The sequence below is a fragment of the Phytophthora infestans genome, genomic scaffold, assembly GCF_000142945.1.
Source record: "Phytophthora infestans T30-4 supercont1.50 genomic scaffold, whole genome shotgun sequence".
Classification (NCBI taxonomy): domain Eukaryota; phylum Oomycota; class Peronosporomycetes; order Peronosporales; family Peronosporaceae; genus Phytophthora; species Phytophthora infestans.
This window is the reverse complement of record NW_003303709.1, coordinates 222,687-250,130: the sequence shown is the minus strand read 5'-3', so window position 1 is coordinate 250,130 and position 27,444 is coordinate 222,687. Positions and strand designations below refer to the sequence as shown.

The following is a 27,444-nucleotide window of genomic DNA, read 5'->3' as shown; positions in this document are numbered from 1 at the left end:
GTGCTCCCTAATGTAGTATGTAATAACCACGTCATTAAGCCACCTTTCACTGTCCAACGTCTCAATATCCTTTTCCTGAACGACGAGGCGCATTTGGTTTCTGCCTGGTGCAAAGGATGTAGTCTGTGCCTCGCACACAACTTGAGACGCCACAACAAATTCTGCGCTATCATCTACTTCGTCATCGTAATTAAGAAGTGAAACAATGTCAGATGGAGCAGTCGCCGGGTCAGACGGCGCAACGGGATTTTCCAACAGTTGTGCTGGCATTTCAAGCGGTGACTCGGAAATGTCTATTGACGGCTTGTCACCACCAAAATCCACGATTGGCAAATCACCATTAATCACACCAGGAAATGCTGGTTCGTCCACAATTTTCTCCACTCTTTGGAATTCACTGTTCTTCGTCTCAGGAGATGTCTGCCGAAAATTATGAGGAGCAACGTGACCCACAAGGCTGTGGCGCCTCAAAAACCGAGACAGCCACTGTCGCTGAGCCCCATACGACAATATCTTGTACTCAGGAATTCTCTGGTCACAGTCTTCAAGAATAGCACTACGAATCAATTTAAGGTCACAATCACTGAACAACTTGATCATGCTGACAATTTCCTAATCAAAGTCACAAGTCTTGGGTGTGGGACCGGGACTGACCGCAATGCCGCTGTCAATTCGAGCGTGAAGCTGGTCTTGTTTTGCGACCCACCCGAGCAAATTTTCTCGGGTTATATTCGCTGACGTGACGCTTCCGAAGTACTCCAGCCTTGTACGTCCATGAGCGCTAGGGCCTCCACTTTCTGCAAGTCGGAAAGCGGACGTGCATACAGTAGTTCATCTGCCCATTTTGAGCTGTGTAAAAGGCAGCTTGAATGGGTCAAGCGACACGTGTACGGGTTACATGACAGGGTTGTACGGGTTACACGACACCCTTTGTATGGGTTGTATGGGCTACACGACACCACTGAGCTAGCATACCAGTACGGCCACTACGGTTTTATCATGGTGGTTGTGGTGCTGAAACAGGGTGCGCAATTTCGCAGTACGAACGTGTACGAAATTCCCGATATTGTAACGGTAACTAATGCTTGTGTCTCACGATGTTGCAGCTACTGGTTGAAGGGGGTCATGGCTATCTGGATCTTGTTCAGCACCAGCATTAACCAGACGTTGGTAGCGCGTGATCATGTCGTTTAGTTCTCCAGCAGCGTGGAGGCCATGATGGTGCTTTCGAACAGCAGTGGGCCCACGTGACATGATATTGCGCTCACGAGGGAAGGTAATTACCGCCGTCTCAGCCTGCTTTCCTCTCGCTAAAACCTGCTCACGATAGTCGCATGCGCTTGGATTGAGGGAGAAGTCGCCCCCAAGAAACAATTTCAGGTATCCGACGAGCTGCTTCGCGCTTGATCGTTGCTGTTTGGATGCAGCGGCAAGAAAACGGGGCTCCTGAGCGTACCAAGCGTACCGTGTCGCGTGCAGGTAGGTCACAGAAGGCCATCGACGCTTGGTTGGCTTTACTGGGTCGGGTTCAGGATCATGCTGACGTTTGCTGCTTGTATGTTGCTGCACAGCACCTCCTACCTTCGCTTTTAGAAGATCCATGCGTTCATCCTGCCTCTTAACGAGCAGAACTAACTGGTCAATGACACGGCGTTGGTGCTCAATGATATCACATTCTTGCCTTGGCTGCCGGTTCGATGTGGGATCTGTGTCTTCCTTGTCTTCTGGCAGACGTGTCTTTGTAGGAATATTCTGAGCAGCCAGGCCGGACGCCCAAACCAATAAGTCTGCGCGTGATGACCCTGCCAGAACCACGCACTCTTCGATGCGTTTTACAGCTGGTCCATCAGGATGAAGATGCTTTAACCGGGGATAGTGCAGCAACGGGTAAGCTGTTAGAACGTCCAGAGCACGGTGGCTCACGTTGTATTGGGCTTGCTCTAACTTCAGGCACATCGCGAAGAGATACTGCTGGACAACTGCGAATTTTTTACAGTGTGTGTGCATCAAAAGCCTTCCAGTCCTTCAAATGTACCTTTGCTTCTGTGCTGTAATCGCTGAGGGCCTTGCTTACCTTTGATCCTCGCGGCTTGTGTTGAAGATGTAGTTAAACCCCTGGTTTGGTTCCAGGCACCACGGTCGAAAATCCAGCGATGCGTGAGGCCGTCACAACCGTTGACGTGCTGCGCTCCGCCTCGGCGAAAGGAATGAGAAGAGAGGGCGACCTCGATACCAGCGGCGACAGCGATTCGGCCAAGAACTTTGTTGACGTGGGAGTAAATGGTTCCCAGTCACGACTGCTCCGTCCGCCGCAGCAGCCATAGCGCCAAGTGCAGCGTAGTCGTGGGGAAGAGCTCGAAAAGCCACATCTTAGTCCGTCTATAGTACTATATGGCAGTGTTGCGGACAAGCTGTATACCCTTCTTGCCTTCGTTAAAGGCAAGATACATGCCAAACATATCCAATATAGACACAAATGACTTTACACTATCATCTTTCGCAATGCAACGCCTGACATACTCAAAGTCTACAAACTCACTCTTTACAAAAGCCTTGAACGCTGCGATGGCGGTTGCCTTAGCTCGTTTTGTGTTTCCAGGCTTAAGCTCGTCCAGTCCCATCCTGTCGGATGTATTGCAAATGTGCAAGTGATACGTCCGCCACTTAGTTTTTGAAAAGGGATACACATATTTCTCGTATCCTTCCGACCCTGGTTTAATGCCCCATACCTCTATGCAATTCTTATTAGTGGAAATACACGTAGCACTGTATTTCCATTGGCCAAAATAATTCTAAATTCTGGAAAAGGCTGTTCAGGAGCATACAAAACTTAAGTAAGGTCGGATAAGTGATGATTCATCCATTTAGACAGTTCAGTATGATATACCTGTGTGCCTCCACGTTAAACCTGTAAACACACAGCGAAGTACATTTGCATTTTTTGCTTCTCTAAGAGCATTGCCACCGGTAGAGTAAAAGGATAGGGAAAAATGACCTCATTTTGTGTGCGACTAAACCTTTACATATTTTTGCTACATCTGATTTCGCACCGGTACCAGTCATATCTCAACTAAAGTTTAACGCTAATACGGAGAAGCAGAAAACATACGGCTTGTTGCTTTCCAAGATGAACGAAGACGCCGGCCAGGATAGCTTCCTGGACGAATGGGACGAGGGTGAAGCAGAAGATGACGAAGCTGTTGCCTTATTCACGGGCCTAGAAAGCGTGACACAGCAGTGTTTCCAGAAGGCAACGCGTACACGAAGAGGAGGCTCATTACCAGAAAAGGCCCCCAACAAGCATCGTGATTTTAGAGCTCGCTACGAGAGGATGGTCGACCAGTATTTTGGCCCAAATCCGGTCTACAATGCAGATGATTTTAGACGCCGCTTTCGAAAGAGCAAAACGTTGTTCGTGCGCATTTTGGATGGTGTTTTAACCACCGACTCCTATTTCGAGCAAAGACCTGACTGCAAAGGGGACTTGGGCATTCATCCGCTGATGAAAGTGACTGCAGCTCTTCGGGTTCTTGCTTACGCAGACTCTGCAGACGCTTTGGACGAAAATCTGGAGATGAGTAAGACAGTCGTCTACGACTCTTTCACACATTTTATTGACGTAGTTGATACTTCCTCTGGTCGGAAATGATCACGCGAAACTGACAAAATGACCAATCGCTTCAGCTCTTTTTATCCAATACGGCATCTGATTGGACCAAACGGAAGCCCTGCACCTCCTCTTTCTAAAGCCACCGGTTGTGCGCAGAACGGACTTCTATAGCCTCTGCAATATCAGGTTTAGCTCTCAAGGTTTCAAGCCTCGCCTGGAGTGCGACCCGCCACGCCTGCGCTACGCTGTTTCTTCCTCTATAAACATGTCGAAGTCCAACCTTATCGACAACGAGCGCAAAAGCCGTCATTGACGAGCTTCTAAAGATCAGCAACAACAGAGAACTACCCCGTGAAGCGTTTGATGTTCTTATGAGCCGACTTCCGGACACCGTGAAGTTAATTGAAGCTGTACAGCTCTGCAATGACGGCTGGTGTCGTAGGGGTGAGTGACTTAACCGGCTTAAGAAGAACAGCGGCAGAAAGCGGAAGAATCGAGACGAAGTACGTGACAAACTGAAGAGCATTCCTATCGGGGATAGAGCAGTTGAAAGACGTGTCAGTTAGTATGATAGGTTTTTTCAAATTTCTATCGAGGATTGAACAGTTGAAAGACCTATCATACTAACTTCGCGTGATCATTTCCGACCAGAGGAAGTACATGTTTTGGGGAGGAATACTTACGGCAACCAACAGACTCGGACTTGCTACGATTATTGGAGTCAAACGCTCGCCGTGGGTTTATTGGTATGTGGTCTAGCATAGATTGTATGCATTGGGAGTGGAAAAACTGTCCATCATCTTTGGCTGGGCAATTTAAAGGCAAGGAAAAGAAACCAACAGTGGTGCTAGAGGTTTGTGCAGACGAAGAGCTCTGGATTTGGCACGCCAATTTTGGCCATCCTGGATCATTAAACGACATTAACATTTTGGACAGGTCCACAGTGTTTGATGCATTAATGCGCGGTGAATCTCCTCGTGTGGAGTACAAGTTGAATGGAAAACCGTATTCGATGACGTATTGTTTAGCTGACGGAATTTACCCCGACTGGCCGGTGTTTTTGAAGCCGCTTCATCAACCTCGAGGAAATAGTGAAAAATATTACACCATCAGACAAGAAGCATGCAGAAAGGATGTTGAAAGAGCATTCGGCGTTCTTCAAGCACGCTGGCGCATACTCAGTCTTCCCTGTAGACTGCGATCTAGGTTAAACATGTGCAAAGTGATGCGTGCGTGTTTAATCCTGCACAACATGATTGTTGAGGATGGACGCGGTGAATTACGTGACGTTCATGAATATCTATTTGACGGGCATGATGTAACTGGTCCAAGTCCTGAATTTGTTGTGACAAGACCGGATGTGATTCGTCCACGATCAATTCATGAGCTTGCGTCGCGAATTACCAGCATTGAAGAAGAAGCAGCTCATTTCAAATTGCGCAACGATGTGATAAATCATTTATGGACTTACCATGCTGGTGAAAGTAGTTCATATTAAATGGTAATCGCTACAATTTCTTTTCATTTCACAAAACATCAACAAAGAAAATAAAACAAATCGAAAGTGTCGTGATCTATTCATGCTTGTTTCTTACTGAAACTCAACTGCTGACTTCTGACGATGTCGAGCCGCTGGCGTTAGTAATGGTGAAAGCTCCCAGACGCTCCAAGAGACTGCTTCGTCTACTTCGCAGAAATGCGCCATGCTCTTCATTTCTTGGCTCAATTGCGTAAAGCTCGTTTAACATGGACTGCAGCGCCCGTTCTTCTTGGATGCGGAGGCGCGACTTTGCAATTTCTGTCTTTGACGCCATAGAAATGGAAAGAGTTTCTTGCGCTTTAACGGCTCGTGCTTGAAGATTCACTTGTGCCCGTAGTTCCTTAGAAGCTTTTACCCCTTTAGCTTCTAGATCAGGCTCTTGCTGCTCCAGTTGTGGCGAGGTTGTCTCCTCATGCAAAGCAGCCCCAGCAGACGGTCGGGCATCCGAGTCCACGGATTTGCGCTTGCGTGTATCCATAAAGGAGCTCTGAAACTTTGGGCACTTAACGAGCTCCGCATAGCAAACTTGATACTAAAAAATACTGTTGTTCTCCGATCGATATAGCTCTTAAGCTTTTAGCAATTTGTCTTTTTTATTTGATCCAGACTCTTAAAGTGACTCGATCTTCTGCAAACATCGAGCGTACTTGGAAACCTTCTTGGATATGTCATTAAAATGTGACCGTAATGACGCCCATGATCTTAGATCATATGTACCGGTCCGGATCGCTTCAGAAATTGCGTCAGACTCCTCCATCGTCTTCTTCACTCGACTCCAAAACATTTCAGCAGTCTGGTTTACTCCCTTTGACCCGTCGGTCGACACAAGCACCCATGCTCTAGCGAGTTCAAGATCTTCCGCAGCGTCGTAATTACGACCACGAGGCGGCGGCATAACAAGAAACCAAAGTCCAACAGATCACGACAGGTAATGATACGATCTAATCTCGCAGTGAGATCTTGTGCTCTCTGCTCTCATCCACACATTGACCGAAGCTTTTGATTGGTCTACAGGATGCCACTGTCCGATGCAGAGCGGGGATCCTGCACGAATATATGACTGCACGATGCCCCGAATTTGCGTCGTGGTTAGATTATCTTCATGTTTGCTTCAACCGGTGCCAGACAATTTCAGCATTTGGAAGGCAAATTTTATTTTTACTTAACATTTGCCCCTACCGGTGGCAATGCTCTAAGGCGGCATGCTTCCTCACCTCGTTCATACGTGTGATATTGGCGCCTTATACCGACCTTCTAGCTCTAGACATGAACTGTTTACAGAAAAAGACGACCTGAGTAACATGATATGCCGCTAGAGGAGTCGTCCACGGGTCATATCAGGTAGGACAGGTTTTACTGTATTACTAGCCGGTAACCTTACCGTATCCAGACTACTGTACAGTTTGCTTGGATATAGTGGCTCTTTAGTGAAACCCTGTAGATCTACGAGTCGTAGATCTGCAGGGTTCGTAGACTACGAGTGTGCCGTAGCAATCTTCTATGATCGTCTTCTAAAAGGAGATGCGAATCGAGCGGCGACCGCACTGGTGGCCGATCGACTGGCTGGACTGAGTAGGAGTACCTCCACCGTTAGCCCTCGATGTACCGGGCCACGGCCATTGAGATGCTGTCGTACGACATGAAAATGACACCCTGGCCAGGAATTACGCGGCCTAGCCGCGGCACCACACCGGCATAAAATGACCCCACACCTTCGTGGAAAAGCATCTGGCGGAAGCAGTCCAATGTACTTTTGTACTTCTGCGCCTCCAGTCCCTGCATTCGCGTCTTCACCACGTCGAACGCTGTCAAAGCAATCGTTAGCAAGTTGTCAAAGCAAAGACTCAACGAGACCGCCAGAACGTACGATTGTTGCCGAAGACGCTGAAGATGCCGGCAGTCATGCCGCCGACAAGACTCAGAGACGCACGCTGACTACCAGTCATGTTCTGGGCGTCAGTAATGATGCCGTGGCGCTCCAGAAACTCGGGGCTCACACGCTTCTGAAACTCGCTGAACCACATGAAGCGCAGACCTTGATTCGTAGACTACGATCAAAGCGCGCAGCAACAGTTAGACCTTCACTTCCCTACTTGCCACCACCGCTACACACCTGCTTCAAAATCGTAGCCCAGAGACCTTGATAAATACCGCTGATACCCTCTTTTGCGAGGATCATCCTCGTTCCTTCCCACATACCGGCATTGGCACCGATCAATTTGGTCTTGAGCGTCTCAATCTACAAATCCACACAGCGACAGATCAGTAACGTGAACAAAAGATAACATTCTCAGCTTCTCCAATTGACGTACCGGTGTTGTAGCGAGCGTGGCCTCAATGGAGCCGGCTATCATACCCGCTGCGAGATTACGCATGGCTGACGTCTTGCCGTTCTCATCTGCCAGCCTCTGCTTGATGTAGTCGAAGACTCCGAATCGAATGCCAGCCTTTGGGATTGAGCCTAAAAGCACGGGTGCCAGTCCTCTGTATAGTGATCCGACGCCGTCGGTCTGCACGTGGTAGCGGAAGCCCCCGATCATTCCTGTGTACTGGGCGCGCATAGTACCCAGTTGCAGGTTGGTTTTGATCATCTCCATGGGCCAAATGGTGAGGATCTCGATACCGCCGGCAATGGCACCCGCCGTCGTGGCCACCATGGGATTCTTGGACTTAGTCACCATCTTATTTGCCGTTTGGAAAGATCAAAAATGTCGTGTTGAAAGTGGAAGTCTGAAGTCTGACGTGGGATAGCCACAAGAATTTGCCGACATGTGAAGAGGCAGCATATGGTGCTGCGAATTGCACAAACAGTGCGACGAACCAACGGAATGCTGCGGTTCACTAATTGTACTGTATGATATCTCGGGTAGATTGGATACATGCACGTAGCCCAAGGCAAACGTGACGAAGGACCGTAAGGGACAAAGGTTTTGAGGAGGCTCGCTCCTGGCCAATACTCGTTTGGCGCTACGCGTGACACGTCCTTGAAACTTTTGCGCTTTAGCGATGATGTCATTTGTTTTGGTGGCTCTGTGGGTCGAGTCCTGTCTGCTACACGCATTATTTCACGTTGGCAAGGGCGCTCTGCAGCCGCTGGATGCCCAAGTGGATCTCGTCTTCATCGTAGAAGGCGAAGGATAGGCGCGCACAACGCGTCATGGCCGTATTGGCTAGAACGCCACCGTCACCATCGCCATAGACTGTTCCGAGCGAGCATCGTGTGCCGGGCGTGAAGGCAACGGCGTGGTTGGCCACAGCTTCATTCAGCAACACGTCAGTGTGGACACCATCCGGCAGCTCGAGCCACACGAAGTATCCGCCAGAAGGCTCGATAAATGTGACGTCTGGGCAGTGCTTGAGCAATGCGTCGCACATGGCGGCTTTGCGAGCTTGAAAGACACTTTTTAAGTGGTCGAGATGAGGCAACAACTTGCCCTGTTCCAGCACTGCTCGTTGTGTCAGTAAAAGGCCAAGCAAACGCAGTATCAATAGGAAATTAATTCGGTAACCTGTGTGAACGAGGGCCGCAGTGACGGGATTTTGGCCGCCACCACTGCGTAGGGATCCGATTGTAGACAATGACTCAATTATCTTGGCACTGCTTTGAGCCCAACCTGGCTCGACAAGAATTGTTACGTTGGTAAGTATGGTAACGAGATATCGATCAAAAACGACCTAAGCTTCTTGCCTAGACGAAGTCCTGGGACAAGGATCTTTGAGAAGCTCCCGAGAGAGACGACTAGACCGGAATCGTCGTACGATGCGAGCGAAGACAATGGGCCACCGTTGCTGCCGAGGTGGAGCAAATTGTATGGCTCATCAGAAATGATACGAAAACCATACTTCTGTGCAAGAGCTACGAGTCGTTTGCAGTGATCAGACGACATCACAGCTCCCGTTGGGTTATGGAAGAATGGGATCGTGTACAGGAACGCTGGAACATCTCCTGCAGCCAGTGTTGCTTCCAGCACGTCCAACTACGAGAAAGAATGAATTAGTCGATCATACGGATAACAGTTGTAGCAATTTTATCAAACAAGCCACACCCACATCAATCCCGTTCTTTCCGGCGTGAATACCTTTCAAGTCCAGTCCGAGTTCACGGAAAATATCGTGTGCCAAGAAGTAGGTCGGCTCCTCCACGAATACCCGTTTGTGGGTCTTAGAGAACGCCATGGCTGCGTGAGAAGTGGCCTGAGAATTGCCCGCTGTCACCATTAGAGTCTCCGGATCGACGCTTGCCGTAGCATTGGCTCCTGTTCATCAACCCAGCGCCAGCAGTCAGGTTCCGACCGTCGTTGTCAATATTTTGTTTTATTATTTACCTGCCACGAGTTTGGCGATTTCCTCCCGAAATCCTATGAACCCTTTAGCAGCTCCATATTGCAGCATCGCAGGGTCTTGTGTCGGCTTAAAGCGATCCATCGCAGCGTCCCGGAACATATCCAGGGGCAGCAGAGATTCGGAAGGCTGACCGAGACCGAAATTGATGATCTCGCTGGTTGTGTGTGTTTGAGCGTAGGGGGATGACTGCACGGATTTAACACCGGTAGGGCCTGCATTGGAATGCAGGCTGCGAGGGGTGTTTGCAGTGTGTCTTCCACGGGCGCCAAGCGAGCATAAAAAATGCTTAGCTGTGCAGCCATCTTCGACATTTGCCATGGCTCAGTTTCGCGCTTTTTTGTGCCGATACCTAGTTTTGAATCGCAAAATTGGGTTTTTCGCGGTGCATGTACAGCCAATAAATCCAAATAAATTGCCGTTATACGGTACTCGTACCAATACTGTGCCAGTTTGGAGTAATTTTTATCAGCACAGACCTTATCACTACGCTATATCAATTACGCCGGTATATTCACCTTCACCTAGACACTTCAGCGTACCGGTAAAGCGCCTCACAAATGTCAACAGCATATGTGGAAAAAATAAAAGAGCAAGACAAGAAGTCCAACAAATGACAAGTCACAAAGTTCACTCAAGGAGTCAGTGACTCGGTCGGACCACAGACCCAAACGGATCTCGCAATAAAAGTTGTTTCCTCGCACGAAGAAGTACAGACGTCCATAAGAAAATGCTCGAGCAGGAATTCTGTGACCAAACAATCTATCACGGTCAACCACCCGAAACAAAGGTACTTTTGCTCATCGATCTCAGCCAAATCTTAATCGAGATGACATCGCAGCACCTGAAAGAGTCGGCCTTCTACTTGATTATTATGTAATACTTGTCTCTATAGAAGCTTTGTAGCATGAAGTTCGCGACTTGATAACGGTTTGGAATCTGGAACTGCTGCGTTTATATAAAATGGCAAGAGATATCCCCAGTAAAATCTCTCTACAGCATGTCTACAATTCGATGTTCAGCCGTGCTTTCTATCGTCTGTAGCTTGAGCAATTATTGACGTGGGTCCAAGCAAACCCACATAATTTTTTGCCAAATGCTCTTCGCATTGTCCGAAGCTAATGTAAATATCAAAGTTTACTTGCATTTCCAGCAGCGACTTGAAAAGTCCTTTTACACAATTAGCCAAGCCCGTAACCGCAAAGTAAACCGTGAACCGTAACCGACATGATTTGACAGTTGAAGTAGCGAATATGTGGCGTTTAAGTAAACGTCTTTCAACCAGCCAATTCAGTGCAGCGACTGTGAAGTAGCGCTAGCAGTGCTCTGCTCCCTTTGCGGCTTTGGAACCCGGAAGTCCTTGCAACGAGTCAATTGGCATAAATTCTCCCGAGAAGACTCAAGCAAAATGGTGATTAAGTAAGTGCGCATATCTTTTCTATGAAAATACTCAGCTGGCAGCGAGTGAAAGGCAATGCGAAGCGGACGGTGACATCGTCGAGACGGATAGACAATATACAGGAAAGAAATGCAGCGGTGGCATGATCCACAGATTGCGAGGAGCTCCACAGATCAGCCACGACCCGAATAGCTAAAAACGACCGCCACCTACGCTTATGCTGCTCACTTGCCTCCTCTTGCTCTAGCTTCGACAAACCAGCAGCGTAATATCAGTGGTCCTAACGACGCCGTTTGATCTCACCAGGACCGAGACGTGCTCGTTCAGCGAGAGCCGCATCTACCCCGGCCACGGCTCGCGCTACATCCGTCGCGATGGCACGGCCTACGTCTTCCTCAACTCGAAGAGCAAGTCGCTCTTCATGCAGCGCAAGAAGGCCACTAAGATCGTGTGGACCCTTGGCTGGCGCCGCATGAACAAGAAGCTCAAGGTTCGTATATTATCGCTATTGAGAAGTAAACAGGAAAAGTCCATTGCTCACTTTGTGCTACTGTTGGTTTCGTAATAACAGGTTGAGGAGGTCACTCGCCGTCGTGCTCGCAAGACCACCAAGATCCAGCGTGCCATCGTTGGTGTCTCGGCTGAGGACGTAAGTTACCACAACAGTGAGCATTAAGCAGGCGTAACCGCTGTGACTAACTCTACGCTGAATTTACAGATCCGCAAGAAGCGCAACCAGAAGCCGGAGGTCCGTGCTGCCGCCCGTGCCGCACTGAAGGAGGCTAAGGACCGCAGCAAGGCCAAGAAGACGGCTAGCAAGGCCGAGCACGGCAACAAGGCCTCCAAGGGCAGCAACGCCCCCCGCGCCCAGAAGAAGTCGGGCAACCGCGGTGCCATTTAAATCAGTTGACCTGCTCGACTGATCGACGCGTAACTCGGGAGTCTCGCCACCTCTTGAATGCCAATCATTGACACGGGGAAGATCTCTCTTTGCTGCTTTCGAGCAATGGAAAGGTGCTCTAGTGTCTCGCTTGCACGTTAGTTTGGACGCAGTCTGTGCTGCCGAGTTAAGTGGAACGAACACAATAGACGCCAGTCTTGGAGGGAGAGTCTCGCTTCCTATGTCAATTGTCGTTTTCATTTTATGTGGGTCCTGCTCTAAGGTAAAATCTTTTGAGAACAGAACGTGGACATGTAGTTGTAAGAGTTCTTGCGATCATTATGAGTCTGAAGTATTTGAAGCGTTGCCATGCAAGCATTTACTGCGTACATGTAGAATGCTCCATCGTGTCATATCAGTTGGTACACCAGGTGTACTACACCTTGCATGAGCACCGCATGACCCGCGCCAATCAAAAATGCATGGCCACCGGCGTAACCTCGAGATAGTGACCACTTTCTGCCCTCCACTCGAAGTTCGAGGTCAGTTGCCAATTCTGCTGCTGTCACCATGTCAGCTGCAACGCCGCCGCCCGCTCCCACAAATGGCGCTGTCTCCAAGGAGATGACGAGCAAGGACTACTACTTCGACTCGTACTCGCACTTCGGCATTCATGAGGAGATGCTCAAGGACACCGTGCGTACCAAGGCGTACATGAACGCCATTCTACAGAGCAAACACCTCTTCAAGGACAAGGTCGTCCTGGACGTTGGTTGTGGCACCGGCATTCTCTCGATGTTTGCTGCCAAGGCTGGAGCCAAGCACGTATATGGCGTCGACTGCTCGGGTATCTTGACTCAGGCACGTGAGATCGTCAAGGCTAACGGTTTCGCCGACAAGATCACGCTTATTCAGGGCAAGATGGAGGAGCTTACACTTCCTGTGGACAAGGTTGATATCATCATCTCGGAGTGGATGGGCTACTTTCTGCTTTACGAGTCCATGCTGGACACGGTACTCTACGCCCGTGACAAGTACCTGGTGCCTGGTGGCCTCATGTTCCCGGACCATGCCACACTCTACATCGGTGCCATTGAGGACGGCGAGTACAAGTCCGAGAAGCTCGAATTCTGGGAGAACGTGTACGGATTCGATATGAGCTGCATCAAGGAGATCGCCAAGGTAGAGCCACTGGTCGACACGGTCGGCACCGACGCTCTATTGACCGATGTGTGCCCGATTCTGGACATTGACCTGACCAAGGTCACAAAGGAAGAGCTGGCTTTCTCGTCTACATTCAAACTGACTGCTTTCCGTCAGGATTTCTGCCATGCGCTGGTGGCTTACTTCGACTGCACGTTCTCAGCAACACACAAGAAGCTGAGCTTCTCCACAGGACCCAAGGCCAAATACACGCACTGGAAACAGACCGTGTTCTACCTGGAAGGTGAACTTGCTTGTAACCCTGGCGAGATCATTGAGGGTGAGCTGACGTGCAAGCCCAATGCAGCCAACCCTCGCGACCTGGACATTGACATTAACGTTCGCTTCGATGGCGGCAGCGGTTCATACAACCAGCTGCACGAGTTTAAGCTGCGCTAAGCTTACGTGAGCTATCGATGTAGTAATACTACGCAACTACCAGAGTAGACTAGACCACTTAACACCATTTGAAAGAAAAGATACTCAAACATTTTTCATCCGTTCCATCCCATCCAACTTTGCTCTGTATCCACTTGCTTCGCCCTTCTCAATCTCGTTTTTTTTTTCTCTATAAATACAGTATCATCCATCCTGCTAGTCTTGTTGCCATGTCGTGTCTGGACACCAGATCAAAGACGCGTTTACTACTGCTCGATGTCCTCCATCTCCATGTCTCCATCGGCGTCTTCCTCCTCGGCTTCTTCGACAGAGTCTGCCTCGTCATCTTCATCGTCCTCTAGGTCAATGTCCTCTTCCATGCCTTCAGCAGCGTTGCCATCAATGACAATGTCGGTGTAGTTGTGGTCGAGTTGAGCTGCTGCCTTGACGAGCTCCTCATCATCCACAAAGTCCATGTCCAAGTCGTTGCTAGCACCAGGTGCGCCAGTCTGCATGGCGCCGAAGCCCGTGCCATTAGTGGCCTGGTTGTTGCTATCCTCCATAGCGTTGGGATCCTGAGCACCCGCTGGCGACCAGTCAATGGGGAATCGCGTGACACGTGGCTTATCGGCGAGGATGTTGCGCTGCAGCTTGCTCACGTCCACGCGAGCGGGTGGGTTCTCAAGTAAGAACGGGTCTGCGTAGTCATTATTGACATAGTAACCCACACGCACGAACTCGCGGCCACGGTACGAACAGGTGACGAGTGCAACAGTGACGCCGACCTTGTCCTCGTCCGGGATCATGTCCGGGTTCGGCGGGTCTGACTGGAACACGAACTTGTTGGTGCCTACAGGCACCGGGCCCACCAGCACCTCCTCCAGCACCTGGTCGCGGCTCTCGTCCTCGGCGCTGCCGACGTACGTGATCTTCCACTCCAAATCTGCCGCAACAATAGAGTAAATTAGCTAGCAATACTATGATACACACAGGAGGAGGTACGCACCAGCCTCAAGTGGTTGCGCGCACTCGAAAGTGACTTCAAATTGGAAGGGATTCGTGAAGGCCGTGGGGTTATCCAGCACGGTGATGTTGGTGAGCGTAACGTAAGCCATGGTATTGCTGCCTAAGAGAACGAGAAGGTTGGAGAATAAGGGGGAGAGCGAGGCTGGAGTTGCTCAGACTTGATGGCCGAATGAGTTGCTTTGAGCGGCAAAACGACAGTACCGTAAAATAAATGCAAAGTGCGATCTTACCGCGCCAAACTTTTCCCGCCATTTTCAATTGACAAGATGAACATTCCTTCTACTGTAGTGTGTTGAGGCTCTATCTGCACATGAAAATCAATAGTACCGGTAATTCCAGAGCATTATATCGATGCCTTCGCGTCGTGAATGTCATCATGGGATGAAAAGTGCCCTTCGCTTCTTTATAGCTCATGACATCTTTGAACGAAGAAAGCTGTCCAACGTGAGTTGTCCAACTTTCCTCCGCTTCCTCACGAGACGAGGCTGGATAGCACCTGAATATGTTGTTGATCCTGAAGTGAGTGATGAAGACATGCCCGTCATCGTGTCAGCTGAAGCCGGCGCAAGTACACTGTCCGACACGTCCTTACTGGGGACTGGTATTGGAGCATCATCGCTGGAATCAAAGCAGCCATCCCTGAGTTCGATAACACTATCGGAAGATGTCTGGCTGGCCTCACTTGAAGTAGCAGGCGTCGGAGAAGCCATGAGCAAAAGCCGACCATTCGCTGAATAGCCGCTGGAGTTGTCTATGAACGAACAATCTCGTTTAACTGAGCGCCGTTGTCTCCATTGAGGCTGATTGAGATAACATTTTTTGTAAACTTGCAAAGATACTCATATCCCACGAGACGTTGTCAACTCACCTTTGTTGTCGTCTTCGGACTGGTATTACTATCATCACACTTTGTAGCAGGTCGCTGCTCTGTCCTTGTCTTGCTCGTGAGGGTAACAGCGATGTCAAATCCATCTAAGAGATCGCCGAGCGCAAAGTCAGCTTCGAGGGTATATCTTGCAGTCACATTCTCACTTACCACTCAGCGAACCCTCACTGTCATCTGAAGCGGGTCCAACCACTGCCCTCTCTTCTGGGATAGTATTAGATGTCGGCAATAAAAAACAAGCGATCCCTTGTCCTTGTGGCCGGTCGAGAGTAGATTTACTGCTACCAACAGATATCGAAGCTGGTCGCGGGGCATAAATAACGTCTGTCACAAGAGCGACAAGCATGATCAGCAAGCGATTTAATGCAATACAAGACAAAAAATCTCGTCAACGCACTATCAAAAACCTCAGATGCTTCTTCCTGAAACTGGTTCACTTCAAATCAGGCACAGAAACAAGCACAATTAGAAAACTCACTATCAGTCCCACCCTTCATGTAAGGTGCAAATTTCGACCAAAACTCATTACCATCCGTGACGCCTTGCCAGCTACATGTTTGCATATACTGCGAGGCTTGAGTTGCTGTATCTTGCTCTTCATCTCCTACATCATAGACGCAATATTCAGATCAGTTCTTGAGTAATATAAACAAACTACGTCCTCACACACCGTCAAAGTCTTGGCTCGGGCTAATATCCAAGCTGTCCATATCCGTCGCATTCTGTTCGCCACACAAATCACTGTCCACATCAGTCTGGGGGGCCTCCTCAGCCGCAAAATCTGATAACGCACATATTCCACGAACGCGGTGAGTTGTTCTTCCATGTCTAAGCTGTCTTGTTCGCTGTCTCCGGCAGTGTAATCGCTACCATCGCTGTCTGTGCATTGCTTCTTAGAGTTTAGCAGCTTTCGCTGCTCGTCGCGCTTGCGCTTCCGAGCCAGCACCATAGCTGACGCGGATGTACGCATCTTTGAGTCTCTGCAGTTCCGATCACTACTAACGCCGCTTGGGAGCTCGGCCTCGTCTCGCTGGATGTGCGAGCGCCACGAACAGGCGTCATTGTTGCTCTTGCTGGGCCCTCGCAAGTTAATACTGTTGCTTCCTTTGTCCAGCAACTCTACCCGCGGCAAGTCAGCGCGCATGGAGGCCATCATCGGAGGCAATGAACCAGAGTCGAACTGGGAGGAACAGCTCGCGTTGTCCTGAGGGTCGATAAGCATGCGATGATAGAAAAAGCAGAAATTACCGACGGAAGCACCCACGGTACTTGGCTCAATTTGTTGCGGTAGAAACAGGCGCAAGTTTCAGACAAGCGAACGAAACAGTGACGCTTACTTTTGCGAGGACGAAGGTCAGTGAGCTGAGGGATGTACTGTGTTATATGCACTAAGTAACTGGTTGCGGCTCTTTGAATCCTAATGATTGCACATCCTTACAAAACCCAAACATTTCACACAATGTGGTTCTGGTTCCAATTCACAATATACTTAAGACGAGTTCAATACATCTTCTCGTCACTCGGGTCGAAGCCACTATTGAGCGCAGCGCGAAACTCGTCGTTCGCGCGCAGTAGCTCGGCAATGCGGTCGTAGCGCTCTGGGTCTTTGCGGATCAGAAAGATGAAGCACTCGGTGTCCAACTTGCCCTTAATAGTAGCCAGTTCCATAGCTTTTTTAGTCTGCATCGCACAAAGGCAACACAGTCAGACTTCTCCTATAACCTTAATGGTTAAGGTCAATCGTTAAAAAATGTGCGTACCATGGCATGCACATATTCGACCACGAGATCCTCCATGAGCTCAGCAGTTTCGTCCAGGGGCTCAGCCTCGTCTCCAAAGCCGAACAGCATGTGCTTGACTACAAGTTTAGCGGATTAACGGCAGTATTAATACACTTCATCTTATCTGCAATGACTCCCGCTGCGTCCTCTATGTGAAACCTACTGCTCTCGACCAACTCTCCGCGCACAAAAGGCTTCAGTTGTGTCTGCAGTGCGTGTGCCTCGGCTCCTGAGTCGTTCGCTGCCACTGCCGCCGCTACATCGGTGGCCAACCGCTTGGCCGGGGAAACACCTGCCTTAGCTGCAGCACCCACGTCACTGGTCTTTCGCTTGCGCGACTTGGGTGCCGCCTTCTTCTTGGCCGCGCTCCCATTAGCCTCCACAGTCTTGTTCATAGTAATTATTTAAAACTATCTGTAAAATGCATCTCTCCCGATTGTTGATTGGTCCAAAGGAAAGTCGAAAATAGCTTGAAAACTTCAACAAGTTGCAATCGCAAATTCTTCGATAATAGCCATGGGCAACAAGTCGTCGATTCTAAGGAGCTCGTCGCGTGCGGATGACTCTGGCACGCCAAGAGTAGCAGCCGGGGGGTTTGCTACGTCAGGAGCGGTGGCAGATTTTCAGCAGCCAGGGTCGTCTCCAAGCGGCCCTGTGGCAAAGCTGCTGACTGCAAACATCGCGAGCATTCGGCCGGTAGAGCAGACTTCACGGGCACCCACACCTCTGGATCAAAAGTAAGTACCGTGACTAGCTTAACCAGCGGAGGGCTAAAAAGATTACGTCAAACTGACTTCATGGCTGTAAGAATCACCAACGCAATCAAGGAACGCTGGCAGGAGCGATCGCAGCACGAAAAAGAGAAGGAAAAGTAGGAGATTGCTGCAGCTGACAGAGGTTTTCTAGTTCTTCTTGTTCAATGTTTGCTGGGTTTTCATATGTGAATGTAGCCAATTTACACGTATTTTGCTGAAGCTCCCACAGGCTGCAGTAAGTTTTTTGGAAGTATATTTGCCCTTCTTGTGATTTCAGCTATTAATAACGCTGGCTGTGTACTCGTGGAGGTTGCTTTCAACAGCGTACGCTCGACGTTCAACGCTTTTGACAAGGAAAGGAAAGGATACATCGAATTCGCCGACCTGTCCAGAGTTTTTGAGCAGCTAGGCGCTAAGTTCTCTATCGAAGAGATTGGTCAGGTTTTCGAAGAATCGGACATGATGGAAGATGGCAAGCTCACCTTTAACGAATTTCTTGTATGCCTCGCGATCGGCTTTGTTCTTCACGTAAGAAACCCTTGCTGTACAACTCGATTGACTCCTGATGGCGACTGAATGTTTACAGAAAATTCCATCTCTGGAAGGTGAACAGGAACAACCACTCAGCATTTTCTACGCCCCCATGTACGATTCCTAAATTGGATATAATCAAGTGCTGAAAGATTTTGTTTCATATAACGCAGGTCTCGAACCAGCAGCAACAGCAGCCGATCTTCATCAGGTGGATCAGGTCAATCCATTTTATTTGGAGATGTGAGAATCTGCCTTTCCAATGGCTTAAAAACGGCATGCTAACTCTCACGGTAATTGACTGTAGGGAAACAAACTGCGGCTAGCTTTTCAACTTGCCGTCGATGCTTTCCTATGGTTTGATGTTGATGGCAACGGCGAGATTAATCGGTAAGTATTCTGATCTTTATTCAATGCAGCTGTAGCTAATCTTTGTGGCTGCGCAGTGATGAAATGGTAACGAAGCTGCAGAATTCAATGACGCTCCACTCTCCAACGAAAAAGATGTCCACAGGGGAACGCAGCAGAGGTACAACACATTTATTTTGTCGTAAGTTATGGTTACAAAGTTTACCAGAGCTGAATATGATAGGCACGAGCGACGACTCCAGCAACCGGGCTATCTGGGAGCAGCGTTTCATGGAGATGGATTGGAATGGCGATGGCACGATTCACTTTAAGGAATTTCTCATGGCCTTTGAATCCTGGGTAGGCCTTGAAGAAGAAGCGTGACACACAGCGTCTTGACGAATTTATTTAGCCCATAAGCTTAATGAGCACGTCCGGCGGCCGGTCCGGCCTCGAAGAGCATCTTGCTTTGCTATCAACAAACCGCAGTGCACATTGCGCAATAGTACAGTGTAGAACATCACAAGAAAAAGGCATTATTTTTGCTTTAAATATGTTCTTGCTTGCGTTCACTTGGTTCGTCGGCCGTGGCCATCCAACCATCTTACATTAGAATTTGCCATTGCAACGCAATGTGGCAACTATCAAGATGCCTACAAAGGCAGCGCTCGCGTGTGAAGTGGCAGCTCACACACATCGAAAGACTCTTCGCGGTCGCTTGGGAATCTGGTTAGGCAATGCTGGCACAAGAGCGTCGCTGGGTAGTTGCGGCACATGTTCCAGCAGAGCCCACGGGTCTAGAGGCGCATACTCTGGCCTGGTTTTCTTCGTAGTAGCAGCACTTTGAATCGATGTCGCAGTGCGACCTACGAACACATTCGCTGCCCCAAACATGTTCATCGGACGCGGTAGCACAGACCAAACACGTCGCCTTAGTTCATCGGGGAGTTGCAATGCTTCCACAAGTTCCTGTAAGCAACAAAATAAACATCAGTCGATGCAAATCCTACACGAATCAGCCAGAGAGAGACGTACGAATTGTCGGTCGTGGAGGACGGAGGCGTTGATGATCGGGATGAGGTCCAGAATCCAGCTGAAGAGCGACAGACCTGGACCAGTGGAGACTACCGACGTTCCCAGCAACGTGAACAGCGTCTTGACGATACGATCACGGTAACAGATTGTCAAAACCGCATGCTTGCTTGGTCCAATCACACCCACAAGCTGAAGTCTCACAGCTAGTTTGCATCGAAGACGACGCAGGAAAAGACTGTTGCGAAGACCAGGTTCCGACTGGAGCTGCTTGTCATAGAGCATGCAGCCTTCGTACAGCCATTCCAGTTGAGTAGCGAGTGACATCATGTAGCGCGGCAAAAAGGCGTTGCCAGGTGGTGTCGCCATGATTCCTCCAACAAGATGCACTACCGACGTCGTGTTGAGTTGTCGAGCGAACTTGTCGGGTTGTGTGTGCTTGACGTCGTCTTCGAGAATCTGGAGGATCTTGGCTATCACTGAACCCATCGCACGTCTCGAGATGCTACAGACTGTAGCAGCATACAGCGATGCTACCGCTGAGTCTTGAGCCTCTCGCGCTGCTTCGAGCATACGAGCCTCACATGGAGTCAACGAGCTCTGCATTGCCGCTACTGTCATTGGTAACGTCGTCTTCTTATGGGAATCGTTTGGTCCTGGTGTACTTCCGTGGTGTTTGCCATCATTTCCGTCCCCGTGATGCACATGGTGCGGTGTACCATATAGTTTTGGTGTAGCAAGAGGAGACGACGACGACAGGGTAGTGATCGTCGCAGATGTCGTCTGGGGCACTGGTACGGACGAAGACGTCGAAGAAGATGATGACAGCGAAGTCAATCCTACCCCGGGAGGCGGTCGCGAGCTGCGCTTGAGGGTGCGCAGGACGATCAGACTCGACAAGATTTCGGTGGCGCTACTCGACTCGTCAAAGCCCAACTCGAGCTCCAGATCCTCGTCCTCGGCGTCTTCTTCTCCATCCGAGAAATTACTGGTTAGTAGACTACCCCCAAACGAGACTTCTTTATCCACAAGAGATGTTTTAGCTTCAGTGAAGCCATTCACTGCAGCTGCCACAACTCCATCGCCACTATCCACAGCTGCACGCTTACTAGACCGCGTAGAGAGCTCTCCTTGTGGCGCTTTCCGTTTGTTGGAAGCTGCCGGAAGTTGCGTTTGCTGTCGAGAACGACGCTTAGACCGCTTGACTTTCTGTTGCTGTCGACTCATTTGCAAGTCGAGGTAAATGGACCCTCCTCGATGAAGTGTCCACACGTTCATCTGGTCAATAATCTGGTCCACTTTGAGCAACTGCACTTGCCCATTGCCGTCCTCTGCCGGGGATAAAGGTGGACGGAAAAAGTGCGTTAGCAGAACGGCTGTGTGCCACTGCTTCTTGTGGTACACCGGGAGGATATGCTTCTCTCGAGCCTCTTTCGTGTCACAAAAGATCGTGTCGCGAACAATACTGTCGGAAGTCAAGTTGAACAATGTGGCGCTCGCCAACATGCCACGCTCTTCACGCTTGCGAAGTACGAAGTTGTCTTCCATCTGGTAGGAGATCTGGCAGAGTAGAAAGCACAATGGGAACATCAAACATGCCGGCACCTGGGAGCGCAGGAAGCGCAGGTGGTATTTCGTCTACCAGGACGAGCACGGTCAGTCAGTAGTGTGCTGAATACATGTAACAGGCAGGGCGCAGGCATCAACCACTCACCAAAGGCTCGTCGAACATGACCAATTTCTGGGGATCAAGCAGTAGATTCTGTGGAGGTTCGGAGAACAATTGGAAGACCAAAGCCATAGCTAGTAGCTGCGTCGGTAGATTCGGCGGTGGGTCACGCGAGGCACGGCGCTAGTTACCACAATATCCACGTTAGTCGTCAATAGTATCCTCACACAACAATATTAAATCGTACCAGTCGCGGGAAGAGCGGTACGAGAACCAATCGGAGCACCTGGGAGAGATCTAGCACTTTATGCACAACCAAAGACACCAGGAAGCTCTTGAGTCCGTACTGCAGTCGATCCAGACGGCCCTTTTGATTGAAAGCGAAGGCATCCTTGCTGTTGTCGACATTCAAGAAGGGATTTCGTGAGCGCTTGGGTGTGTCGCTCCCGGCGAAACCAGGTAGCACTTCTTTTTGTAGCCACACGACTAAAGTGTTGGAGAACTTCTCGTTAAACTCCTCGCCATTATCAGGATGTTGCTCCACGACCTCGCGAATCAGGCGCACGCAACGATGCACATAGTGCGGAGTCGTGATAGGTCGCTTACAGTTTGACTTGATTCGTGCCGAGATGTTGGCCATCCACTTGTCCATCGCCTCACTCAGCACAGCTCGGAAGAAGAACACGTAGTTAGGCGTGCGCCGCTCCCGTGTAGCATTCGCGTTTGTTGATCCTACAGACGAAGACGTCATGCTCATGTTGATGGAGTTGACTGCGAAGTCGATGGCGCTATCGCGGCACTTGGCTTCAGCTGAAGGGGTTGCCTCACCAACCACCTCCTGCCACGATAAGCTCGCGTAATTAGGCTCGAACGTTGCTGCAGACTCGGTCGATGTGGTGTCTTGGTTCATGCTGTTCGGACTCTGTAACGGGGTACTACTCCCAGCGCCAGGAGTCGCAGGTGTCTGCTTCCCGTCAGCACCAGGACCTTCAAAAGAGCGCGCCTGCAAGGCTTTGAACGACTTGGCCAGTGCGCTCTTCAGCTCCGGTGGAAGAACCTCACGAGGTGGCGGGATACGCACGATAGGGTTCGTAGCCTCGAGCGACAGTTCTTTCTTCTGATTCCCATTGGCTCCTGTGCCATTTGCATTGGCCCCCGTACCGTTTACAGCTCCTCCTGCTGCTGCATCTTGGTTCTTCCTCGCGGTTTCTGCAATAGGCTTGAGCAACGCAAATGGCAAGTCCAGTTTGGCGATCTCCTTCTTCTTGATATGTGCGTAGTACATCTTGCAGAAGAACTGAGCCACGTTGCCGGCTTTATCGTCAGCGTTCTTCGGGATACGGTGGAAGCGGTCCACGAAAGACTGCAGCAGGAACGGGATCTGGTCTGTGGCACAAAAGGCAAGTTCGTGACGTTCGATCATCGCCAGCACGACGTTCTTCACCAGGAAGCACGGAGAGCGTCGCAGGAAGTGTACGAGCACTTCAAGAAGCGCCAAGATGTCCACAATCTCAAGAATCAGACATACCAGTCGCATCACATGCTCCACACTGCCGTAGTCCGAGAACCGGAAAAACGTGGTCTCTTCATAAATATTGTGTAGGAACCAGCGCGTGAATCGTCCTTTGTCGTGGCCACACATGGTCTTCACAGCTGATACCAACTCGCCCACTTTACCCTGGTACTCTACTTCTTTCAGTACTCGGCTGCTGTCTCCTGAGCTGGCGCTTGCAGCAGCAGGAGTAGCTCCCGCAGCTCCTGGCGTTCCAACCGTCGGTGTGTCATTAGCTTGGCCGTGTGTATGGAACACGTAGATACAAAGTGACTGTGCACGCTCCAGTGTCTTCGAGTAGTTTAGATGTTCACGACGAAGCTCCATGACTTCGAGCCAGCGCAGATAGTTGAGTTCGCCATCATAGCTGTCGTCTGGGAGCATCGGCACGCATGTAGGCAACGGGAATGGACTTCGAGGGAGCTGCCACAGGTACAGCTTCAATCGGTCGCTCGAGGTGAGCAGGTGAATATCATTGGACTTGTACCCTCGTCCTGGTGAGCACTCGATATTGTACGCAGTATGAACCACCGCTGCTGATTCTCTCCTCTTGGAAACACCAGCACTGCCCCCAGCCCCAGCGGCTAGCGTCAGCAGCGGGCTATTGCCCATTGTCGCCGCTGCTTCGTTGCAACATGAAGCAAAGTCCACAAAGCTGGCCACACTGAACAATCGACGCCGGACGAGAAGACAGAAAAGCTCGATAACTTGAGTGACTTCCGTGATGACCTTGGGCTCGTAGCGATGCAAGAAGTTCTGCAACGCGCTCTGAAGCACAACCTGGTGGTCTTTAGGTCCGCATCGAGGTAACAACCCCTTGCTGTGACATCAGCCGTACCACACAGTCAGCCCATGTATTCATCATCAATGATATACTCGTCGTACGTACTCTTTGCCGAATTCGAGAAGCGTGTTGCTGTGCATCTCGATCAGCGCAAGCGCAGACAAATAGCGATACTCCGCTGGTCTCTGGTTTGTCACTGCCCACTCACAAACGAGGAAGAGCGCAGCGACATCGACAGGCAGCTCAGCAGGGAATCCACTTCCGCTTGGACTTACATTGGGGAGGGGGCTGAACACTTCGCTATATACACGATGTAAGTCCGAGGTTGAGTCCACACAATGAAATCGGTCCAGCGTCTGCAGGATCTGCGCCTCGTTGCGCATGGTAGCGGCAAGCACCTGGCCTCCACCCGCCGAGCTGAGAGACGGACACGCCTGTTGTAGTCGAACAATGCGCCCAGCAAGCTCCTTGTTCTTGCGCTGACAACGATCAATGCAGGCCTGTATTGCTGTTGCACTGTAAGCATTGCGGCTGAAAAACCGATCAGTGTATACGAAAGCTGGCCATAATGGAGGTGCTGTACATACATACAAACGAAACGTGGTTAGCATGGTGTCGCAGCCTTCGGCTGGGACGCTACTTACCACTGTCCTCAAGACGAACGAGTACGTCATTGCCATTGAGAAGAATATCACGCAGCAACTGACACAAAGCCACGAGAAGCCCTTCTTGTAGTGCACTTCCTGCTGTTTCTGGGGGTACTGGGCGTCCAGGGGGCAGCAGATAGCGCAAGTGTTGCAGCACTGTTTTCACAAGCATTAAAACTGTATCCGCGGACAGCAGTATCTCCGGTAGCAGCTTCTGTATCACCGATATCAGCTCCATGATATCGTTCACTCCAAGCGGAAGCACAGCTGAACACCGAGTGGAACCGCTAGCTCCACGTTGTGATCGTGGTGTTAACGATTTTTGCAGCAGCGACAGAAGTCCATCAAAGTAGTGCGCACGATCCAGCAGTCCCATCTTGAACTGGTATTCCGACAATTTCAGTACGTACGACCATTTCTCATGCCACGACAGCGATGAAGGAGAGCTTTCCACCCCGCCACTACCGGGAGCAGCCTGAACACCAGAGCCAGCGTTTGTTACAGATGGTACTTCTCCGTGCCGCAGCCTTGGGGTCATTAGTGTATGTGATGCAAGCCCCTTACTAGCTGTAGATAACGTCGCCCCGCTGTTGTTACTGGACACCTGGACGCCATTCACCGCTGTCTTGTTCGTTAATCCCTCCGTAGACCTGTTTTCCGTCCCTGAACTGCTATCCTGTGCTGCCTGACGTGCCACCGAATGCAAGAAATCTACGAGCTTGTCTGTCCATCCCTGATTCCGCCGCTGATTCCGTCGAGGACTCAAGAACCAATCACCTGTTCGAAGACTGCAATCACGCTGAAGGTCCCGCATTTCCGTGTACACAACATTGATCCGCACAAACCACGTGGCTTCAGCGTAACCGGGTCGATACCTCACCACAAACTCGAGAAGTGGGCATTTCGATACACCCGGCACTGCTCGCCACTGTTTGAACGGTACTCCATGCATCTGTGTAAGTTCTGCGGCACTACGAGCACCACTCGCCAGCTCACTCATCCAGATATGACTTGTTCGGTCGTCTAGTCGTCGCACATGGCGGATCAAATAGCTAGTGAACGCTCGTTCTACAGCTGCAGTGGCCGCCACTGCACCCTCCTCCGCTCCAGACACCGCACCGCTTTTTGCTTCGTCCGTGCCTTCCCGTAACCGGCAAATCGCGCGTGTGGCTCTCGAAAGATCATCAAAAATGGCCAACTTCTTGTCTGTAAACGCCGAATACTGCAGATGCCATAGCTGATTGAAACCACGCGGCAGCGGACTGACATACGCCGCATTGCGCAGTGCATGGAAGCGGAACTTTTCCTCTGGAAAATTGGCGTTTGTCGGGAACACACTCGGGAACATGGCTAGCTTGTCTGTTACGTACGGGTGTTCCGGTTCCTATAGCAAAATCGAATGGAGTCCAGCCCTTAATGTACATAATACCTTAATAATACCGTAAAGACTTGCCACGACCTACCTTCATGTACTTAACGTCCATACCGATGACGCGTGTGGCCGCATCTGCAGGCGACAGATCGTTCCGCCTTGCGCCTGTCCGGTGCATTAGCAGCAAGTTCTTTCTCTCTCGTAGACGTAGTGCCGGACTGCCGGACGCACCAAACGGACTGCGACCGCCACTGTTTCGTCGCTCCCTAGAGCTGCCACTGGCGTCTCGAGACCGCGAACGCGGGCGACTGCGTCCGTCGCGGTCTCTATCGCAGTCTCTGTCCCTGTCTCGCTCACGGTCACGGTCTCTATCACGATCGTTGCGGTCTCGCTCCCGGTCTCTCGAGGACATGCCACCTACCGAGTTTGACGAGCCTCGGCGTGGCAGTCCGCGACCCGAAGAGGTCGACGACTGGTAGTTTCCACCGCTATTACCACCACCCGTTCGCCCGCCGTGAGATGAAGAACCGCGGTCTTTGTAGACGGGTCCGCCAGAGCGGCCACCGGCCTTGCCGTCGCTCGCGTGGTAACTCTCCATGCCACCGTCTCCGGTGCTCGCAACAGACAAATGTATGGGACTTTATCAGCCCCCCTCCATGCCACACCAAATACACATGAAATTGGAGCTGACAAAAGTAAAGTAGCACCAGATTGGCTGAAAATGAATTTGGACCCAAAAGATACATTTATTATTAATACAGTAGTAACTTACTCGTACCACTACCTCGAAAATTTATTCTCTGAAGTATGATAATGCACACCACACTAGAGGATGGGGCTGGTCGTGCTTATTTATTAATGTACTACTACTAGTAATTGAGCAGTATGACAAAGGAGAACATAGCTGTATGATAGAAAGGAAGCTAGTTAAAATACTTGAAGTTATCAAAAATAAATTACATATCCTGAGTTCGCTCAAGCTGTTCAGTTTAATAATGGCTGTTCGACCTGCTTCAAAAAATTATTTTGGATTCCGAAGTACCCTCTAAGCATTATGGTTACCCAAAGTGGAAACTCTCTAAGAGATTATATTCTCGTAGTAGCCTCAAGCTAATATTACTGGCTCTCACTGACCACATCCTTTCTAATAAGTGGTGTGTAGCTCTCAAGACCTTATTAAGTATAATGAACCTCACTTCGTCTTTTGACACTTACAACATAAGAAAAGTTGCTTCACTACGCTTCCCGCTTACCTCGCCATAGGTTATGAGCTCAAGCCAAGCCTCAAGTGACGACTTTTTACGCCTCGTTGGCGCCGAGAGCTTCGACCTGTGGAAGGCCCGCATATGCGCATCGCTCGATGGCAAGCATCTTCTTGGCTTCGTGATGAAGCCCGACTTCGGCGGCATCTCTGGTGAAGAGGATGACGACAGCGGGAGCGACATGTCTAATGTGGATGACAACCCGTAGAACAAGCCGGAGCAGAGTACTGAAGTCGGCTCGGACACTGTAGACTACGAGGAGAGTGCCGATGGACTCAAACCTCCATCCGACTCTGAAGAAAGCTCGGACGCCAGGTCTGACTCTTCAGTGAAACGTAAGGATCTACCTACAATTCGCTCGATCGACCACTGCCAGATGCGGAAGGACCACCAGCGCAGAGTGAAGGAGAAGCCTCAGCCTCTCAACCCCCGTGAGCATCGTCGACAA

General features: G+C 50.2%; 9 protein-coding genes across 9 annotated transcripts; 3 read left to right on the top strand and 6 right to left on the bottom strand.

Moving 5' to 3' along the window:
• Positions 1 to 6,740: 6,740 nt before the first annotated feature.
• Positions 6,741 to 7,831, bottom strand: PITG_17095 (tricarboxylate transporter, putative; the record flags this gene model as incomplete). Its single annotated transcript, XM_002896953.1, has 4 exons — positions 6,741 to 6,955; positions 7,000 to 7,198; positions 7,264 to 7,389; positions 7,463 to 7,831. The coding sequence occupies 4 exons, from the start codon at positions 7,829 to 7,831 to the stop codon at positions 6,741 to 6,743; spliced, it is 909 nt and encodes a 302-aa protein (XP_002896999.1).
• A 379-nt stretch (positions 7,832 to 8,210) lies between these two features.
• On the bottom strand, positions 8,211 to 9,812 carry PITG_17094 (aminotransferase, putative; the record flags this gene model as incomplete). Its single annotated transcript, XM_002896952.1, has 4 exons — positions 8,211 to 8,596; positions 8,896 to 9,127; positions 9,201 to 9,406; positions 9,476 to 9,812. 4 exons carry the CDS (start codon positions 9,810 to 9,812, stop codon positions 8,211 to 8,213), a joined length of 1,161 nt encoding a protein of 386 aa, XP_002896998.1.
• Positions 9,813 to 10,841: 1,029 nt separating this feature from the next.
• Positions 10,842 to 12,018, top strand: PITG_17093 (60S ribosomal protein L24, putative; the record flags this gene model as incomplete). The annotated part of the gene is made up of 4 exons (XM_002896951.1): positions 10,842 to 10,910; positions 11,197 to 11,380; positions 11,462 to 11,539; positions 11,609 to 12,018. 4 exons carry the CDS (start codon positions 10,900 to 10,902, stop codon positions 11,789 to 11,791), a joined length of 456 nt encoding a protein of 151 aa, XP_002896997.1.
• A 311-nt stretch (positions 12,019 to 12,329) lies between these two features.
• Positions 12,330 to 14,539, bottom strand: PITG_17091 (histone chaperone ASF1-like protein; the record flags this gene model as incomplete). The annotated part of the gene is made up of 2 exons (XM_002896949.1): positions 12,330 to 14,294; positions 14,358 to 14,539. 2 exons carry the CDS (start codon positions 14,464 to 14,466, stop codon positions 13,618 to 13,620), a joined length of 786 nt encoding a protein of 261 aa, XP_002896995.1.
• On the top strand, positions 12,341 to 13,372 carry PITG_17092 (protein arginine N-methyltransferase 1; the record flags this gene model as incomplete). The annotated part of the gene is made up of 1 exon (XM_002896950.1): positions 12,341 to 13,372. One exon carries the CDS (start codon positions 12,341 to 12,343, stop codon positions 13,370 to 13,372), a length of 1,032 nt encoding a protein of 343 aa, XP_002896996.1.
• An 800-nt stretch (positions 14,540 to 15,339) lies between the features above and the next one.
• PITG_17090 (uncharacterized protein) lies at positions 15,340 to 16,488 on the bottom strand (the record flags this gene model as incomplete). The annotated part of the gene is made up of 6 exons (XM_002896948.1): positions 15,340 to 15,349; positions 15,410 to 15,587; positions 15,661 to 15,699; positions 15,793 to 15,867; positions 15,934 to 15,985; positions 16,057 to 16,488. 6 exons carry the CDS (start codon positions 16,210 to 16,212, stop codon positions 15,340 to 15,342), a joined length of 510 nt encoding a protein of 169 aa, XP_002896994.1.
• Positions 16,489 to 16,733: 245 nt separating this feature from the next.
• On the bottom strand, positions 16,734 to 17,439 carry PITG_17089 (uncharacterized protein; the record flags this gene model as incomplete). Its single annotated transcript, XM_002896947.1, has 3 exons — positions 16,734 to 16,943; positions 17,024 to 17,121; positions 17,208 to 17,439. 3 exons carry the CDS (start codon positions 17,437 to 17,439, stop codon positions 16,764 to 16,766), a joined length of 510 nt encoding a protein of 169 aa, XP_002896993.1.
• A 402-nt stretch (positions 17,440 to 17,841) lies between these two features.
• On the top strand, positions 17,842 to 19,230 carry PITG_17088 (uncharacterized protein; the record flags this gene model as incomplete). The annotated part of the gene is made up of 7 exons (XM_002896946.1): positions 17,842 to 17,915; positions 18,123 to 18,327; positions 18,386 to 18,444; positions 18,504 to 18,573; positions 18,638 to 18,720; positions 18,777 to 18,859; positions 18,923 to 19,230. The coding sequence occupies 7 exons, from the start codon at positions 17,842 to 17,844 to the stop codon at positions 19,060 to 19,062; spliced, it is 714 nt and encodes a 237-aa protein (XP_002896992.1).
• A 135-nt stretch (positions 19,231 to 19,365) lies between these two features.
• PITG_17087 (uncharacterized protein) lies at positions 19,366 to 26,332 on the bottom strand (the record flags this gene model as incomplete). The annotated part of the gene is made up of 8 exons (XM_002896945.1): positions 19,366 to 19,647; positions 19,714 to 21,348; positions 21,425 to 21,562; positions 21,627 to 23,751; positions 23,821 to 24,292; positions 24,360 to 24,837; positions 24,967 to 25,746; positions 25,826 to 26,332. 8 exons carry the CDS (start codon positions 26,330 to 26,332, stop codon positions 19,366 to 19,368), a joined length of 6,417 nt encoding a protein of 2,138 aa, XP_002896991.1.
• Positions 26,333 to 27,444: the final 1,112 nt, after the last annotated feature.